The sequence below is a fragment of the Ranitomeya imitator genome, chromosome 4 (assembly GCF_032444005.1).
Source record: "Ranitomeya imitator isolate aRanImi1 chromosome 4, aRanImi1.pri, whole genome shotgun sequence".
Lineage (NCBI taxonomy): Eukaryota > Metazoa > Chordata > Amphibia > Anura > Dendrobatidae > Ranitomeya > Ranitomeya imitator.
The window spans coordinates 344,638,135-344,657,223 of NC_091285.1; the positions used below are offsets into that span (position 1 = coordinate 344,638,135).

The following is a 19,089-nucleotide window of genomic DNA, read 5'->3' on the forward strand; positions in this document are numbered from 1 at the left end:
TCCATACTTTAGACAATTGTTTTATACATTTATGTAATTTTCCAGTAAAACATTTACTTTGTGTCGCTGAAGGTTTAATAATGTTTACATAAATTGTATCACGTCAAATAAACAATCCATTATTGAATTGTGATTGCTAAGCTAAGAATTAAGGAGCGGTGTAAAGTGAATACAACTCCTCCTATTTCTGCAGTACAGTATTTATCAACACATTAATGCCTTCACTGTTAAATCCTATGACTTAATCTCAAAGCTGCAAAACGTGCTGTGGTTCACGTGAAAAAATATTTCATGTTATGTCCCCTGACTGAACTCTTGGGTCCATGGACTTTTAGACAAATAATCTGTAATGCTGCGTGCCCACGTTGCGTTTTTTTATGCGTTTCTGCAGAATTTTTTTCCGCAGCGGAAACGCATAAAAACGCTTAAAAACGCATTCCCATGCAATCCTATGGGATTCCGCAGTTGCTGTGCCCATGCTCTTTATTTTGTCGCTGCGGAATCACATAGTGGTAAAATCTGCAGCATGTTCATTATTTCTGCGGAATCGCATTGATTCCACCGCCATAGGATTGCATTGAAACGCTCAAATTATGCATGTGGCTATGCCCACCATGCTAAAGAGAGCGCTTCATGTGCAGATGGTAGCCAGGGTCTGCAGGAGAGGAGACTCTCCTTGGGAACCATATTTCTGTAAAAAAAAATAATTAAAATAAAAAATAGGGATATACTTACCTTCTGATGGCCCCCCAGAGTCCTCCCGCCTCTCAGCGGTGCACGCGACGGCTTCCGTTCCCAGGGATGCATTGCGAGAAGGATCTGGGATGACGTCACGGTCACACGACCGTGCAGTCACAAAGGTCCTTCGCACAAGGCATCCCTGGGAACGGAAAGTACCGGGATAGTGATGAGCGAATATACTCGTTACTCGAGATTTCCCGAGCACGCTCAGGTGGCCTCCGAGTATTTTTTAGTGCTCGGAGATTTAGTTTTTAGCGCCGCAGCTGAATGATTTACATCTGTTAGCCAGCATAAGTACATGTGGGGGTTGCCTGGTTGCTAGGAAATCCCTACATGTACTTATGCAGGCTAACAGATGTAAATCATTCAGCTGTGGCGCTAAAAACTAAATCTCCGAGCACTAAAAAATACTTGGACACCCGAGCGTGCTCGGGAAATCTCGAGTAACGAGTATATTGGCTCATCACTACTGGTGGACTGTAGTGTGAGCAGCCTCTTCTTCCCACCTCAGCACCCCTGGTATCTCCAGGATTAGATTAGAAAGACCTGGTTGACTGTAGTCTGAGCAGCCTTTTCTTACCACCTCAGTACCTCTGCTATCTCCGGTATTAGATTAGATTAGAAAGACCTGGTTGACTGTAATGTGAGCAGCCTCTTCTTACCACCTCAGTACCCCTGCTATCTCCAGTATTAAATTAGAAAGACAGGGTGGACAGCAGTGTGAGCAGCCTCTTTTTACCTCCACACCCCTGGTCTCTCCAGTATGAGATTAGAAAGACCTGGTGGACAGCAGTGTGAGCAGCGGCTTCCTACCTTAGCACCTTTGGTATCTCCAATATAAGATCATAAACACAGCAAGGCTAGTAGTTTAAGCAGCCTTTTCTTACCTCAGCTGTCTAGTATTAGATCATAAAGGTATGGTGGACATCAATGTAAGCAGCCTCTTCATACCTGAGCACCTCTGGTATTTACTGTTTTAGATCAGAAAGACATGGAGCACAGCTGCGAGCGGCCTCTTCTTACCTCAGTAGTTTGTCTAGTTCCAGTATTAAATCAGATACAGTCGAATAGCTGTGCGAGTCACCTCGTTTTACCCTGGCATCTCTAGTATTAGATAAGACAGGGTGGACATCATTGTTAGCAGCCTCTTATCAGTCAGCACCCCTGGTAACTCCAGCATTACATCAGAAATACATGGTGGACAGCACTGCGAGCAGCCTCTTCTTGCCTCAGCATCCCTAGTATATCTAGTATTAGATGTGAAAGACCTGATCGACAGAAATGTGAATAGACTTGTAGATCTGCATCCCTGCTATCTGCAATATAATATCAGAAAGACTGAGTGGACATCAGTGTGATCACCCGATTCATATCTTAGCACCCCGGTATCTCAAGTATTGGCTCAAGCACACACAGGATAACAGTTGGCCTCTTCTTACCTCCACACCCTATGTATCTCTTGCATTAAACTGTAAATACATGTTGGAAAGCAGTGTGAGCAGCCATTTCTTACCCCAGTATCCCTAGGATCTCCAGTAACAGAAGAGACAGACAGTGAGGACAGCAATGTGAACAGCTGTTTCTAAGATTAGCATTCCTTGTATCTGCAGTAGAAGATCAGAAAGATTGGACTGATATTAGAGTGATCGTCGTATTCTTACCTCAGAACCCCTGGGGTCTCCAGAATTAGGTCAGAAAGACTAGGTGGAATTCATGGGAAATTCCAGTCATAGAGAAATGTTTGTTCAAGTATGACAAATGCTCTTATGATGGAAAATGTCAAACACTTCTTGATTATTGTTCTGTATTTACATATATTCTTCTCAATTAATAGATTTTATATATAGAAATACTTTAATATAAATGTAAGAGTTTAAAAACTTTATGCTCTAAATCTAGTCTAGGCAAATATTAGTTATAAGGTGTTTTTGTTGTTGGAGATATTTTGGCTCTCCTAGTACAAGTGACAAGAAGAGAACTTCAAGAGAACATTTGTACCTGCCAACGTTACTATTTTTCTCTATGTATACACCTAGACTGCTGACAGTACTACTGAATACGGAAACTCACTATTACTAGACACATTTCAGAGTGAAGGCTGTTGGCTTAATAAAAAGTTTATTTTGAGATCCTAGATTGTGAAGGACATGCATGGTTCTTCAGAATCTGCCAGCAAGCCAAATATTTGCTTTTTTTCCCCTCTCCATTCTAATATCTGTGAATTAAATTCAGTTATGATGATTAGTCAACTTTTCTGTGATCCTGAAAATCTCCATTATTAAAGGGAATCCATGACGAAGTATAAGCTTTCCTATCCGAGAATAAGATAAAGTAGTGACAGACTCCATAATAACAGCGGTGTGTTATTTATGTTTCCTTTGATGGATGGATCAATGGATCAATCCAGGTATTCCAATGACCATTGATTAATTGTTTGCAAGCCTGTATAGACAGACTGACCAGAATACTTTGAGTACAGGACGATTGTTAAGGGCTCGTTTCCATCTCTATATAAATTAGACTAGTGCTGTTCTGCGATTTTTTTTTTCTTATTCATCTGGAATGTGGTTGAGATAAAAATCGCAACATGTGAGTGGCCGCGTATTATATTGGACGAGACTCGTCAATGGGTTTAATAAAATACTCATGGCACATAGACCATGCATGTGCCATTTGATTCTTACTCGCGCATCTCAAAGGAAAACCGACATTTCATCAGCCAAGTACAGTAAATTCACAGCCCAAACTGTCGAAATAGAATAGATAGAATAGAGATATCGAATAGATAGAAATATATTAGTGAGATATATAATCAGTGCTTTGCTTGTATATTCTACTGTGCATGTATTTGGCTAATAAATAAAAAAGAAATAATGAAAAAAAATGGGTGTGGGGTCCCCCTTATTTTTAATAACCAGCTAAGGGAAATCAGGCAGCTGCGAGCTGGTCTTAATAGTGTGGGAAGGGGCCAATAACTATGGAGTTTCCCAGCCTCTTTATATCAGCTCACAGCTGTCTGCTTTGTCTTTCCTGGTTATTAAAAAGGTGGAACGCTAAAAGAATGACTTGGGGTCCCTCCCTATTTTTAGTAACCAGCAAAGGCTAAGCAGACAGCTGCAAACTGTTATTAATAGGCTGGGAAGGGCCATGGATATTGGACCCTTCCCAGCTAAACCGCCCCAGAAATTGTGCATCCATTACAGTGTTTTGGGTGTTGCCTACCTCAGTGCAAAGTATGAGATTAGATTTGGCTGTATGAAAGACTTCTGTCTGGGCTCTAATGGGTATCATTTCTCCTTTTGGAGAGTGACATACCATTATGCCAGTGTGAGGAGGCTTATAATCCATGCAAAATATAAAATAAACCTCCTCACAAATATAAAATAAACCTCACAATGGCATGTCGGGCATTTCACTCTTCCTATGTACTGACATGGGAGAGACCTGTCAATTGACCAGAGCGGTTTGGAAAGTAGCCAGTCGGGGCCAGCGACGGACTAGTCGGGTTTCTTCCTGTGGTTCCCAGCAGGCTCTACAAATGGATTTCTCGGAAACCCAGACTCTTTTTTCAGAGAAAAACTTACCTGGTAACAATCGCGCAGGTAGATTCTGATTCATGCCATGGTTTGGGCAGCCTGGATCTAATGATGGGTTCCCTTTTAAGGGTTTGTGTTGGATTCTCACGGGCTCTTTAATCAGTTGTTGGATTACTTTGGGGTCCTCCACATTTCGTGACAGATTATGAGCAGACTGTATTATCTTGTATTATCTTGGTTCCTGGATGCATACAAGTGTAAAATATGTAGCTGTAAAGTTCAGACCCACATTTTAACCACGCATACTCTACAGCTATACAATCAAGCGTCCTATGATGGAAGCAACAGCAATTTCAATCAAAGTAATATTTGCAGAAACAGATGTACACGATGCAGCAAATTGCTGTCATGGACCCATCGTAAGAGTTTGGTTTCTTTGTTCCTACTTCTTTTTGTGGCTATCCTGCTGCCTTTTTGTAGTGCCTTGACGATAAGTGATTAAATGTGGCCCAAGGCTTGGCAATAAATGAGAGACTTTAGCGGCACTGTCCTCATCCTTGTAATGATGAAGTGTACTCTCTTGTGCATTGCCTCGCTCTTATAAATGTTCTTTGGACCGGTTACACAGCGATCCCTTATTAGTCCGCTTCCCCACCCCCTTTTACTTTTATACACAGCACAATTTCTTTCCCGAGGTCTTGACTTATTGCTACAAAGTGAAAATATAATAAATACCTCTGAAATCCTACTGCTCTGTAAGGCAGAGGTTTTATTAGTAATATGTCAAAGACTGAGATTTATCTGATGTGTTGACTTGAGCGCATAGTTCTATTGAAGCACCATTTTTTTTCTTAAGAGCTGCAAAGACTAATCCTTTCTTGAGAAGCATATGCCCTTGGAATTAGATTAAACTTTTTATGTGGGCAGTGATAGAAATAGGGCCGCTTCTGCGCAGCGGTTTGATCCATCGCGGCTTTTACTACAAGCTTAGTAAAACTGCATTTAACACACAGTACAGTGTCTTGAGCCGGGCAGGGATCCAGCTCTTCTGCACAGAAAAGAAGAAAGAAATGAAAGTTGCCAATTTTCTGTCCATTTCAGGGAAGTAAAACCTAATCTCATAACCAGCTGAACTATCACGTTTTCATTTTGATCTTCAGTGGGCATATTTTACTGCAGTCATTCCGCTTTTCATTTTGTCCTTTATTTACTACAGTACTTAGTTAATGATCTTGGCAGACCACTTTTGCATGCTACTGGTTATATAACAAGTCGGAAAGCTGGGAGTAGACAGGTTAACCATGGACACTTGACTCCATGTACCTTGATAAAAAGAGAAATTTAAGGGTAATATTTTCAATAATATTATTGACCCTTATGAGAGATAAGAGGAGTCCGTCACATTGAATTGTGTACTTACTCAGCATCCAAGAAACAATTAACCAGCATGAAAAGAAAACGGGCTTCCGTTTTATCCTGCTGTTATGTTTGCAGGTTCATTTGATGCTTTTTATTTCAATTTTTACATAATAAAACTAAGTGCATATTTTTCCATTCAGCCAAATGCAAAGTTTGACATCTAGGTGGTGTCGATTAGTTTTTCTCATACTGAAGTGTAAATTGATTGTGTGTTTCTCCAGGATCCACAGACTGTGTGTGCTTTGCTACTGTAGGCATCAGTGATCCAGTGACTTCAGCTCTGCACATCATTTTAGGTATGTACTTTACATCATAAGTGCTTCAGGGCCACGTTATTTGTTATGCTTTTCTTATATAGCAGCACTTTACATACATTACCATTGCTTTCCCCAATGGGGCTCACAGTTTACTAAATTCCCTATCAGTATGTCTTTGGAGTTTGGGAGGAAACCGGAGTACCTGGAGGAAACCCACACAGACACGGGGAGAACATACTAACTCCTTACAGATGTTGTCCTTGGTGGGATTTGAACATAAGACCCCAATGCTGCAATGCTATCCACTAAGCCACCATGCTGCTTCTCTCTTACTTGATACTGTTGCATAAATGTGTTAAAAATACGAGACTTGAGCAGAAGATAGTGCACTATTGTACATTTTATACTGTGATGCCAAAACTATATTGATCCCATACTAAGTCATGTGCACATGTCTTCTTTCCCTTCATTTTGGAGATTAGTGGCATCCTCAGCACTTGGCGTCCCACAGAACCAAACTTTAGACTCGTGTCTTTAACCCCTTCATGAACTTGGGATTTTTCGTTTTTCCGTGTTCGTTTTTCACTCCCCTCCTTCCTAGAGCCATAACTTTTTTATTTTTCAGTCAATTTGGCCATGTGACGGCTTATTTTTTGCGGGACGAGTTGTACTTTTGAACGACATCATTGGTTTTAGCATGTCGTGCACTAGAAAACGGGAAAAAAATTCCAAGTGCTGTGAAATTGCAAAAAAAGTGCAATCCCACACTTGTTTTTTGTTTGGCTTTTTTGCTAGGTTCACTAAATGCTAAAACTGACCTGCCATTATGATTCTCCAGGTCAGTACGAGTTCATAGACACCTAACATGTCTAGGTTATTTTTTATCTAAGTGGTGAAAAAAAATTCCAAACTTTGCTAAAAAAAAAAAAAATTGCGCCATTTTCCGATACTCGTAGCGTCTCCATTTTTCGTGATCTGGGGTCGGTTGAGGGCTTATTTTTTGCGTGCCGAGCTGGCGTTTTTAATGATAGCATTTTGGTGCAGATACGTTCTTTTGATCGCCCGTTATTGCATTTTAATTCAATGTCGCGGCGACCTAAAAAACGTAATTCTGGCGTTTCTAATTTTTTTCTCGCTACGCCGTTTAGCGATCAGGTTAATGCTTTTTTTTAATTGATAGATCGGGCGATTCTGAGCGCGGCCATACCAAATATGTGTAGATTTGATTTTTTTTTTATTGATTTATTTTGATTGGGGCGAAAGGGGGGTGATTTAAACTTTTATATTTTTTTTATTTTTTTCACATTTTTTAACTTTTATTTTTTACTTTTGCCATGCTTCAATAGCCTCCATGGGAGGCTAGAAGCAGGCACAACTCGATCGCCTCTGCTACATAGCAGCGATCTGCTGATCGCTGCTATGTAGCAGAAATGGAGGTGTGCTGTGAGCGCCGACCACAGGGTGGCGCTCACAGCCACCGGCGATCAGTAACCATAGAGGTCTCTAGGACCTCTATGGTTACCATCCTGACGCATCGCCGACCCCCCGATCATGTGACGGGGGTCGGCGATGACATCATTTCCGGCCGCCCGGCCGGAAGTGGTAGTTAAATGCCGCTGTCTGCGTTTGACAGCGGCATTTAACTAGTTAATAGGTGCGGGCAGATCGCGATTCTGCCCGCGCCTATCACGGGCACATGTCAGCTGTTCAAAACAGCTGACATGTCCCGGCTTTGATGCGGGCTCACCGCGGAGCCCTGCATCAAAGCAGGGGATCTGACCTCGGACGTACTATCCCATCCGAGGTCAGATAGGGGTTAAGGCTTCATTCATATCTGTTTTTTTGTGTATGTGTTCTATATTTTTTCACATAACGTAAACCCATTATAATCTGTGTTCACATATAAAAAGTGGGTCACGTATCCAATGTTTTTTTCTTGCATCACACATCAAAATTATTCATACTAATCTATAGATCCGTAAAAATCATGGCTAGCACATAGATTGCATCAGTGTACAATCTGTGTTGTCTCTGATTATCATTGTAATGCATAGGAGAAGCTTTGACATTTATTTAATTCATACGTGAAAATCACTAATAAAACACTGATGGCAACAGGTGAAACCCTGACCAAACACTAATGAATGATCATTTTTGTATACCAAACAGATTAACATCTGAATGAGGCCAAATTCACACATCCTCGAAACGCTGATCATTCTCAGGTCGCATTACCCGACCGCTGGGTCTCTTTGACGTGAGATACCTGCCTCATGGGAAAAAAATGGAGGCAGTGAGGATCATTGCTGGATGTGTGATTTCAACTTAAAAGGGGTTTTCTCATGATCAAAGTTAATTTTGATCAACACTTCAATAACCAATAGATCTTTTGAATAATAATTTCCACAATTCAATGTGTTTAAAATAAAATGTTCCTGTGCCGAGATAATCTTATAAATGTGCCCCTGCTGTGTACTGTGTAATGGCCGTGTCTGACCGTACAGGAGCATGGTCTAATCATACCACAGCTCCTGGGCCGGTGGGGGGGGGGGGGGGAACAAAAGAATATACAGTGGCATCTAAAAGTTTGTGCACCCCTGGTCAAAATTACTGTTATTGTGAATAGTTAAAGCGAACCTGTCATCAGGATTTTTCTAAGTACACTACAGGCAATTGTCAGGTTCACGCTGTTATACTGCTTAAAATGAGAGCTGGGTTGAAGAAATCTGCCTTGTGGTTTTTGTTGAATCTTGGTTTGCAGTTTTGAGTTAATGAGATGCTCGTGCTCTGGGGTTACAAACGCCTGGGGGGGGGGGGGGGTGACAGGTTCCCTTTAAGTGCTGCGCTTGTGCAGGTAGTAGTGTGGTGTTTTAAAAAAAAAAAAAAAACATTTTACTCCAGCAAAATACCAGCGACGCATGCGCAATAGCATCTATTGCTTGCCGATAGATGGTACTGCGCATGCATCAGCTCCATTTTGTTGGAGAAAAAAAATTGACTCTAGCAAAATGGCGGCTCATGCGCAGTAGCATTTATCGGCAAGCTATACTTCTGATACTGAATTTCATGGTGAGGACACAGGAGAGGTTTTCTTCTGATCACTCTTCTATGAAGGCCATATTTGTGCAGGTATCTCTGAACAGTAAAACAATTTACTACAACTCCAGAGTCTGCTAAATATTTCTGAAGGTCTTTTGCAGTCAAGCGGGGGATCTGATTTGCCTTTCTACCAATACTATGATCAGCTCTCACTGAAATGTTGCTTGGTCTTCTAGACCTTATCTTGACCTTCACTGTTCCTGTTAACTGCTATTTCTTAGTTACATTTAAAATTGAGGAAAGAGCAACTTGAAAATGCTTTGCGATTTTCTTATAGCTTTCTCCTGTTATGGCCTCCACCATTTTCATTTTAACAGTGCTAGGCAGCTGCCTAGAAGAACTCCTGACTGCTATTTTTTGGCACAAGGTTAGAGGAGGCATTTTTTGTTTTTATAAAGCTGGGAAAGTAGTATCGCTTGGTCTTTTCTAATGATGATGATGATGATGATGATGATGAACAAGCCTTAACCCTAACAGGCTAATTAAGGCCTGAAACCTTGGTCAAAGTTATCTGAGCCCATAAATCTCCAAGGGTGCCCAAACTTTTGCATCAGACCTTTTTCCTTTTTGTAATTTGTAATATATATATATATATATGTATATATATTTTGCCTACAATGCAAGGAAATGTGTTATCTTTAACTTTAGGCCTTTTAGAGATCATGTATTCTTCACCTTGCTTAAATGTTCACAATAACATTAATTTTCACTTTAATATGCCCCTGTATAGACCATTACAGCAAGTAATCACAGCTGATTCTTTCTTTAAGGTAAAACATGGATTTAAGAACAGTCAGGGGAATATTTGCCTGACAAGAAGAGTCATCTGTGATCCAGGGATGTAATGTCTGTACTCTCTTTTGTTCCTCCCCGGCCCAGGAGCTGTGGTATGATCAGCCCATGTCCCTGTACGGTCAGACACGGCCATTACACAGTACACAGCAGGGGCACATGTATAAGATTATCTCAGCACAGCAACATTTTATTTAATCACATCCAATTGTGGAAATTATTATTATTCCAAGATCTATTGATTATTAGATGTTTGTGGGAAAACCCCTTTAACATGTCTGAAAATTGAACTGCACTGTCGCGAAACATGTGTTTGGAAACCTTTGGCATTACAAACGTGAGTCTGGTTGTTCTTAGTTGGCGTGAATGGTTCTGAGTCAGGGTTGGAGAGACACCCATTCTCACAAATACACTATGAGGGCCAATCTGTCCTTGTTGCATACCCCACCACACGCAATAGGTCTGTTGGCATCTTCCCATACCTTGCTTGCTTTTAGCGCCAATTGTTGTGTCATGTGTAGTCGGAGTATTACACTTGTGCATGGGCTCTACCGGGTATTGCAGCTTAACCCTATTCTGGTGAACGAGACACTGCTGTAATCCGAGGCAAAAACGTACGGACAAACGTGCTCCATTCTATTTAAGTAAATGATCAGACCCTTTCTCCTATAACCTCTAAAGCCATTTTCAAATGATTGACATTCTTTGAGAACTTAACATTTTGCGCTTTTTCAACAGGTGATTGTCAGCCGCTAGATGTGAGCTCAGTTCACTACAAAAAGATGTTTCTGAAGTATTCGGTGTCTTTATTGGGCTACGGTTTCTATGGTGATGTGGTAAAAGGCAGTGAAAAGAACCGCTGGCTGGGTCCAGCTAGATATGACTTTTCAGGTAATATAACCCACGTGTTTTACATAACAGACGTACCGCAGCTCTGGCATATTTCATTAGCGTAACTTGTACGTCCTGGACAGTTGGCGCTGTAGGCCACGGTTGTATAATACCGCCTGAGCATTGGCAGACTGAGCTTAGCCTTAGTGTTGAGCTTCTTTTTTTTTTTCTTACATCCTTTAATCTCCTGTAAAGATTTTGTCACATCTACTGATAAAAGTTTAATCATCCATCACGGGAAGTAATTCCGATCTGTATTCACTTGCCATTTATCAAATCTTTCTTTTTCTAAAGAGTAATGTTTAGAAAGTGATGTCCCAGTAGGAAAATTAAAAATAAATTTGCACAAAAGTCATCTAAGCTGTGATACGCAATTACAAAATTTAAATGTAATTTGCGGATTAAGAATTCTTTCGCTGAGCAACAGTGATCTATCATTTCACTGTGCTAAATCTCTCCGATACTCCTTATTCTTAAATAGAATTATGGAAGTTGTATTTATTGTTGTGTTCAGTGTTTTATGTATCTGTGCATCCTAATGCCATAAATCTTGGCAATTTACTTCTGTAAAATTACCTTTAGTCTTATATCAAAATTAGTCTGAAAGCAGATTACAGCTTGCGACCGTTGATTTTATTGGACGCTTATATTATTACACTTGATTCACTCATCCCAGATTTGATAGTGTCACAAATATATAATTACATATAATGTAAAGCAAAGTTAGTTTAGGTGTGTGAGAGAAGAAACGCCTGATCTTCAGAAACTTACATATACTGTATTTTCCGGTGTATAACACTACCCCGACTTTTCCAGTTAAAATATAGAGTTTTGGATATACGACTTTTTAACCCCTGAAAATCTTCTCAAAAGTCAGGTGTCATTTTACATGCTGGGTGTCATCTTATAGGGCGGGTGCGGAGCAATCTGCGGTCGCCGCATATGGTGGAGGGAGCTGTCCCGATGATACTATCATATGCAGTTTTTCCCTCACGCCATCATAACTACCGTATTTTCCGGCGTATAAGACAACTTTTTAACCCCTGAAAATCTTTCAAAAGTCAGGGGTTGTCTTATACACCGGGTGTCGTCTTATAGGGCGGAGCAATCTGCGGTCACCGCATAAGATGGGGTTAGCGGTCCCGATGACGAGGTGAGGGGGCGCCTCACCCGGAAGGTGTAAGTGAAGCAAGCTGCGGACGTCCAGGACGTGGTGTGTTTTTCTGGGCACAGCACCGCTCTCTCTCTCTTTTTTTCCATACCCAGGGCGTCCCGGACGCCTGCAGCTTGCTTCACTTACACCTTCCCAGTAAGGCGCCCCTTCACCTCGTCATCAGGACCGCTCCCCCTACCATATACGGTGACCGCAGGTTGCTCTTCACCTGCCCTATAAGACAACACCCGGCCTATAAGACGACCCCCGACTTTTGAGAAGATTTTCAGTGGTTAAAAAGTCATCTTATATGCCAGAGAATATGGTAGTTATGATGGCAGGGGGAAAACCTGCATATGATAGCTGTAAAAATACCACTGGGGAGCTATGGGCAGCTTTAGGCTACGTTAACACTGGGTGTTTTTGATGCCTTTTTTTAATGCTTATTTTCATTTGCATTTGACAGTACCATCTATGTCTCTGAGATTTCAGAAATCTCATACACAGAGCTTGTATTTTGTTATCAGTATTTTGTGCTTTGCTTGTTTTTTTTGGACAAAGAACATGTCGCTTCTTTCAGCGTTTTTTTTTTTTTAAGCGTTTTTCACCCATTGAATTAAATGGAAAAAACGCATCAAAAACCCCATGCGGGAAGTAAGTGGATCAGTGCATTCCTATGTGTGCGAAATCACTGCTATTCTGCACATAGAATGAACATGCTGCGTTTTTTTCTGGAATGCGATTCCGCCGAGGGAAAAAACGCAGCATGTGCACAAAAAAAGCAGAAAACGGCCGAAAAAACTCTTAAAAAAAAAAAAAAAAACCGCTAAAAATCCTGAACGTGTGCACATAGCCTTACAACTCAGCACAAATAAATAAGACCTTCACCACCTCTATAGTAATGGTATCCAAAACAATGTTCATAAACATATCAAATATATATGGGGACCTTAAGGTAGAGAAAACATAATCCCCATCACAATCAAAAACATGGGTGCGTTAAAGATATATAAAGCCTAGAAAGTAGATACAAAGTATCCAAAGCAACACCACTCAAAGGAGGTATTAAAAAATAGTAATTGTATTGAAAAGTTTAGTACACATAATTAAAAGACATGAATCAGGGATAATAACAAGAGACATGTAGGAGAAAAAAATCAAATTACTTGAGGACTTTCCTCAATGATTTTTTTTATTTTTGCCTCCTGCTTAGTATGACAGCGCATCAAACACTGCCGGTCAGACAGCCGCGGTTCCCATGCTGTTAAATGACAGCATGAGCCCGCAGTTGTGATCGAAGGTAAAAAGTTTACTGGGGTCGGCTGATGGAACTATCTGCTTTAGCTTGGTTGGTTGTAAAAAAATAATATAATTAAATAATTAAATAATTTAAAACATTGGACTGGGACCCCTCTATTGTTGATAACCTTGCTGAAGCTGACAGCTGAGGGTTGCTACCCCCAGCTGTGAGTTTTGCCTGGCTGGTTATCAAAAATAGGGAGGAACCCATGCCATTATTTTTATAAATTATTTATTTACAGCACAGGCGCCGGCTGATGAATACTCCCATCAGCCGCCGCCTGCTCTCGCTGTTATAAGTGGAAGCAGGCGTAGGCTGATGGGAGCAGTAGTCCCATCAGCCAACACTTTTTTACCTCTGATCATTTTACAGAGTGGGAACCGCATCTGTCTGACCTGTGGTAATGATTTTACCGCTGGTCTGAAGCGGTGTTTGCCGTGCTGTCATGCTCAGAGTAGCAAACACTGGATGTATGGACCCCCCATTCAAGTGAATGGAGCCCAGGTACTATTCTGGTACCCGAACCCAAACTTTCTGTAACTGTTCTGACGGAACCCGCCGGACCTGACTATCCAGGGGTCCGCCCATGTATAGTCAACTGCAACCAGAAATATAAAGTTGTATTCTGGAAAATAAAGAACAAATCTAAGCTCTAAATCTAAATGTCCGACTTCCATCAGAAAATGATTCTAGTTATATGTATATCCTGGGTCATACTCAAGTGATGTATTTGATTTATCAATCATTGAAATGTAGAATAACAGCAGACAGACATTAGGTGGACTATACTTTATGAAAATTTTGAAAATGTATTCTTGGTTTGTTTTTTGGTTCATAACTGCGACTTCAAAAGAGGATATTGTTGATTATAAATTTCCACTGTGATAAGTTTGGCATAAAAACTACTGTATAATTTTTCTTTCCAAGAATGAGGTTTGCCGAAAGAATAACATCTGGTAATGTTTGTGTGAATAGTGCAATGCACAGTTTAAGATCAGAAGAAAAATGAACCTTCAATACAGAATTGAGCCTGAGAATTGAGCAATAGGATCACAGACCCAAAGTAAATGCTAGAAGTCAGTATCTTCCAGATGATATCTGAAATCGGTCAAGAATGGCATAACTCCTGGTCTTCAAAGTTTATAGGGTAAAGGCAGTCTTTCACTACAGTCATATAGGGGACTTGTGTAAGGCAGTCTAAACAGGCTGCCTATCACCTGGGAATGAGCAAAATACTAATTTGTTGAGTGAAATGTTCATTTGTGCTGCAAGAAAGATCATCCTTCTTGGCAGATCATTGTCTTGTGTAAACAGGATCTACGCTGCTGGGAACAAAGTAGCCTATGTGCGCTGACCGACCTATTAGACCACGTGCACAGATTGAGTATTTGGTGAGCTTTTTACCTCAGTAAGTGTAAGCCAAAATCAGGAGTGGAACAGCCAGAGCAAAAGTATAATAGAAACCCGTCACCACTTCTGCATTTATCAGCCACTCCTGGTTTTGACTTAGGCCTCTTTCACACTTCTGTTTGCTGGCGGGCGTCGTAATGCGTTGTTGTGACGTATCGACGGACGTTTTGCAAATAGTGAAAAATGTGTGTAAAACATCTAGTGTTTTGACACACGTTGTTGCCTGAATTTCAATAGAGAAATTTCCGGGACGAGAGAGACTTTTCCCCGGTTTGGAATCTGCTTCCAGGCATGCTCAGAAGTAAAAACTGCATCCGTGCGTTTCACAGTGTGTGCAGGATCCAGTGTCCATAGTGTCCCAAATTTTGTAGAAAGACATATGCCGCACGAGGCGTCAGGGAATGTTTTTGCACTGCGGACAAAAAAAACATCTCATGGAACGTTTTTTGGAAAAGACGGGCCATCAAATTCCACAGGATCCAGTGCACGACGGACGAGACGTGTTGCCATCCGTCGCGATACCTCGCTAATACAAGTCTATGAGAAAATGCAGGATCCTGCAAAAACATTTTTCTCAAAAAACGACGTATCTCGATGGGACTACAAAGACGGAAGTGTGAAAAAGGCCTTACAAATACTGAGGTAAGAAACTCACCAAATTCTCAACATGTGCACGTGACCTTATGGATCCTTCAGTATGCACCTTTGGTGGGGAAAAGGTCTCAGTACCCCATTCTGTCCCCTCAATTATTATTACTCTTGCCTCCCTTTTGCATGATTTACAGCCTGCCTTGGTCACAGTGAGCGCTGACTGAATTGAATCCCCAGCCCTGAGTATACTGACAAAGCCCTTTCCCAGTGAGCGCACACACACACACAGTGTCAGTGGGGCACGCTTTCATTTCTCTGTCAGATTGGATTCAGCCATTTTGTGTAGGAGTATAATGATATACGTATATCCAGTGTGCTTACACTGTGCACACAGAAAAAAACCTTCTTCTATGAGAGTTTGCTAGCCTATCACCTCTACAATTTGTTTCCATGTGGTAGGGTAGGCGACATTCACTCTTTTGGTGTTATTTCTGTCTGTACAAAACAGCCTTTAGAAAGCACCAGTGGAAAACTGACACAGTAAAGTGTCAAAATGAACGGTCAAACAGTCCCTTTTCCTGACAGGACAAAAAGAGAAAAGCTTGCAAGCATCAATTAATAAAAGGTGTAAAAAAAGCAATATTGGACATCCATCTTGTCACTGTGAATCGGGCTGCTTAGAGGCAGTGGTACTTGAAAAACGCCTCAGTGCTAATACGTGGTGATAAGATGGATGCGCCATAAAGCTTTTTGCACCTTTTTCCTAATTGCTTTTGGCAAGCCCTTTCTCATTTTGTCTTTTGTGCTTCTGTGTGTACGGTTTGTGCATATGGGAAATATTATTTCAGGTATATCTTAGAAAAGAAAAAGGAACAAGTATTTCATAAGACAACTCCGCTAACATAACCCACCATACAAATGTGCTGGGTGCTACAAAGAAGAGGGGTGAAAGACACAGGGAAAAGAGGTTGGAACAATGCTCCTCTTCGGATTAGCCGCCCACCTTGCTGGGATATTGTCAGAGTACAACCCAAATCAGTGCCTCGTTAGAGAGCGGTAGCAGCGTCCACCGCTTTTGTAATCCCTACTGGTGCCCAGGAGGGTCAGTGTAGTTGTGCAAAGTATTCCAAATGAAGATGGTACAATCTTATTAGCACTGTGGCCGAGCATAATTCTGAATCGCCAGATAGTTGTGGAATTCTTTTTTTTTTTCAAAAGTCAAAGGTGTAACACAAGGTGATACAGAACCGAAAGAGTCCCTTCCCAAGGATAAAATGCACCATTGTGATTTTGGATCATACTCGACCACAGCAGATTGAATCATCCCATCTTCATTTGGAATACTTTGCATGCGGGAAATATAACATTCCAACCTAATATTGCTTAATCGGATAACAAAATATTCCAAGAAAATCTAAAGGAAGAAGAAAAACAAGCTACATGGTCGCATCATGTTCGAGCGATAAGACTACAGGGATTGTGTACTAAGCCCAACAATACACTTGCTTGGGATTTTACTGTAAAGGTGATTTTTTTTTTTCCAAACCAACTATGCATATGGCCGAACATCGTCAGTAGATTACATTTTGCTTATATATGATAGTTACTGTCCAATAAACATTTCAATATTTGTGAAATTCCATTCTCTTTGTCATCAGCATTAAAGTTCTATCATTGATCCTGATAATGTTATTTCTGGTATGTTGTCAGGTTTCAAGACATTTTTGTCTCATCGTTACTATGAAGGAACGGTCTCCTTCCAACCAGCAAAATGGGCTACGGGATCTCCAAGGGACAAAATCCGCTGCACATCTGGGCAAGTTTCTTTATAAATTTGTAATTGACAAGTACAGTGAAGTGTGAGGTTTCAATAGAATAGTCCTACACCTGTTGGTTTTATGTTTTATTAAGGACTTGTACACTAATACTAAACATTTAAAGAAAATCTGTCACCCTATTATAAGAACAGATCACAGCAGCGGTCTATTCACCTATTAGCCAAATGGCACAAAGAATATTGTCCTATTTATCTAAAGCAAATGATCAGCGGACCATAGGGACCGGGCCCTACTGACTTCCTACTGCGGTCAATCACTGAGGACGGCGAGGGGAGGAAATTTTAATATCCGCAGTATGATATGTTCTGTCTTTGATTTGCTCTCAGTTGTTGCTTTGCTATGGAGTGAAAAACCTCTGTAAGGCTATGTGCACACGTTCAGGATTTCTCGCTGAAAATTCCGGAGAAAAAACGGACATTTTCTGCAAGAAATTCGCAAGAAAACCGCATGCGTTTTTGCCGCGGTTTTGACGCGTTTTTGCTGCGTTTTTTTCCGGACACTTCCCAATGCATTTTGCAGTGGGAAATCCGCAAAAAAACCCGCAAAATTAATGTACATGCTGCGGTTTTTACCGTGATGCGTTTTTTTTTTCGCGGAAAAAAACGCATCATGTGCACAAAACATGCGGAATTCATTCTAAATGATGGGATGCTTATTGTATGCGTTTTTTTGCGGTTTTATAGCGTTTTTATCTGGAAAAATCGTTAAAAAAATGCAACGTGTGCTCACAGCCTAAGGCCCCTTTCACACATCAGGTTTTTGCCATCAGGCACAATCCGGAGAATTTTGGAAAAAATGGATCCTGCAAAAGTTGCCGCCGGATCCGTTTTTTTCTCATAGACTTGTATCAGTGCCGGATTGCGACGGATGGCCTCACGTTTCATTCGTTTTTTGCTGGATCCGTTCAAAATTTGTTTTACAGTGGACGGAGAAAATGTACAGAGGAACATTTTTTCTTTCTGGCGAAAAAGCGCACAGCGACGGATCCGGCGAAAATCGGATGAAACATGAGGTGAAATGATGGAATCCAGTGACTGATTCCTTTTTTTTAAAGAAGAAATAAAACCTAATATTTAATAAAGCTATTAAAATGACATGACACATCATAAAAAGACAATCATGTGTATTAACCAACAGTTAATCAGACAGTATTCTGATTATAAGTCTAGAGACAATATTAATTGCAGACAGACTAGTTCACTACACTCCCATAGCAGTCTTTAAACCAAAGGAACCTTGCTCAGGCACAGCAGGGAAACTAGATGCATAAATCCATAACGATGTTAATGCTACTGTCAAATGCCAACATACATGAAACAATATATCAGTACCACTGATGATCACCCATAATATGCTGACACAAATAAATAGGGGTACATAAATAAATAGAACGGTCTCACCAAACGACCACCTCCACCCTAGGGGAGGTGGTCCTGTAGAAGAATAGTCTATGGAATCGTGAAATGATCCATTGGATTTCTGTCTAATACAATAAGAAACCGTTCTATTTGTTTATGTACCCCTATTTATTTGTGTCAGCATATTATGGATGATCATCAGTGGTACTGATATATTGTTTCACGTATGTTGGCATTTGACAATAGCATTCACATCGTTATGGATTTATGCATCTGGTTTCCCTGCTGTGCCTGAGCAAGGTTCCTTTGGTTTAAAGACTGCTATGGGAGTGTAGTGAACTAGTCTGTCTGCAATTAATATTGTCTCTAGACTTATAATCAGAATACTGTCTGATTAACTGTTGGTTAATACACATGTTTGTCTTTTTATTTTGCGTCATGTCATCTTAATAGGTGCCTTTTTGCTATTTCTTGTTTATAACTTGAGTACCCTCCTTTTTTTTTCTAATTTTGATTGCTAATCAACTCCCTGCTGAGTATTCTTTTTTTAAAGAAATCATGCATTTTCCATTCTGGAAAATCTCTCTTTATTCAGTCACCATGACAGCACCACGAGAGAGGGGATCCACCATTCAGGGACAGGAAACCTACAGACATAAAGGGGCGGCTCTCCCGCATCAGTTGGTTTCCTGTCCCTGGCAAGG

General features: G+C 40.8%; 1 protein-coding gene across 2 annotated transcripts in view; it reads left to right on the forward strand.

Annotated features, from left to right (window-relative positions):
• The window catches only part of CERK (ceramide kinase), a 218,523-nt gene that overhangs the window by 170,933 nt on the left and 28,501 nt on the right, over window positions 1-19,089 (forward strand). For both annotated transcript variants that reach the window (XM_069764981.1, XM_069764982.1), the window contains 3 exons: window positions 5,918-5,992; window positions 10,583-10,735; window positions 16,900-17,005. In XM_069764981.1, coding sequence (XP_069621082.1) covers window positions 5,918-5,992; window positions 10,583-10,735; window positions 16,900-17,005 — 334 coding nt within the window. The remainder of the gene's footprint in view (window positions 1-5,917; window positions 5,993-10,582; window positions 10,736-16,899; window positions 17,006-19,089) is intronic.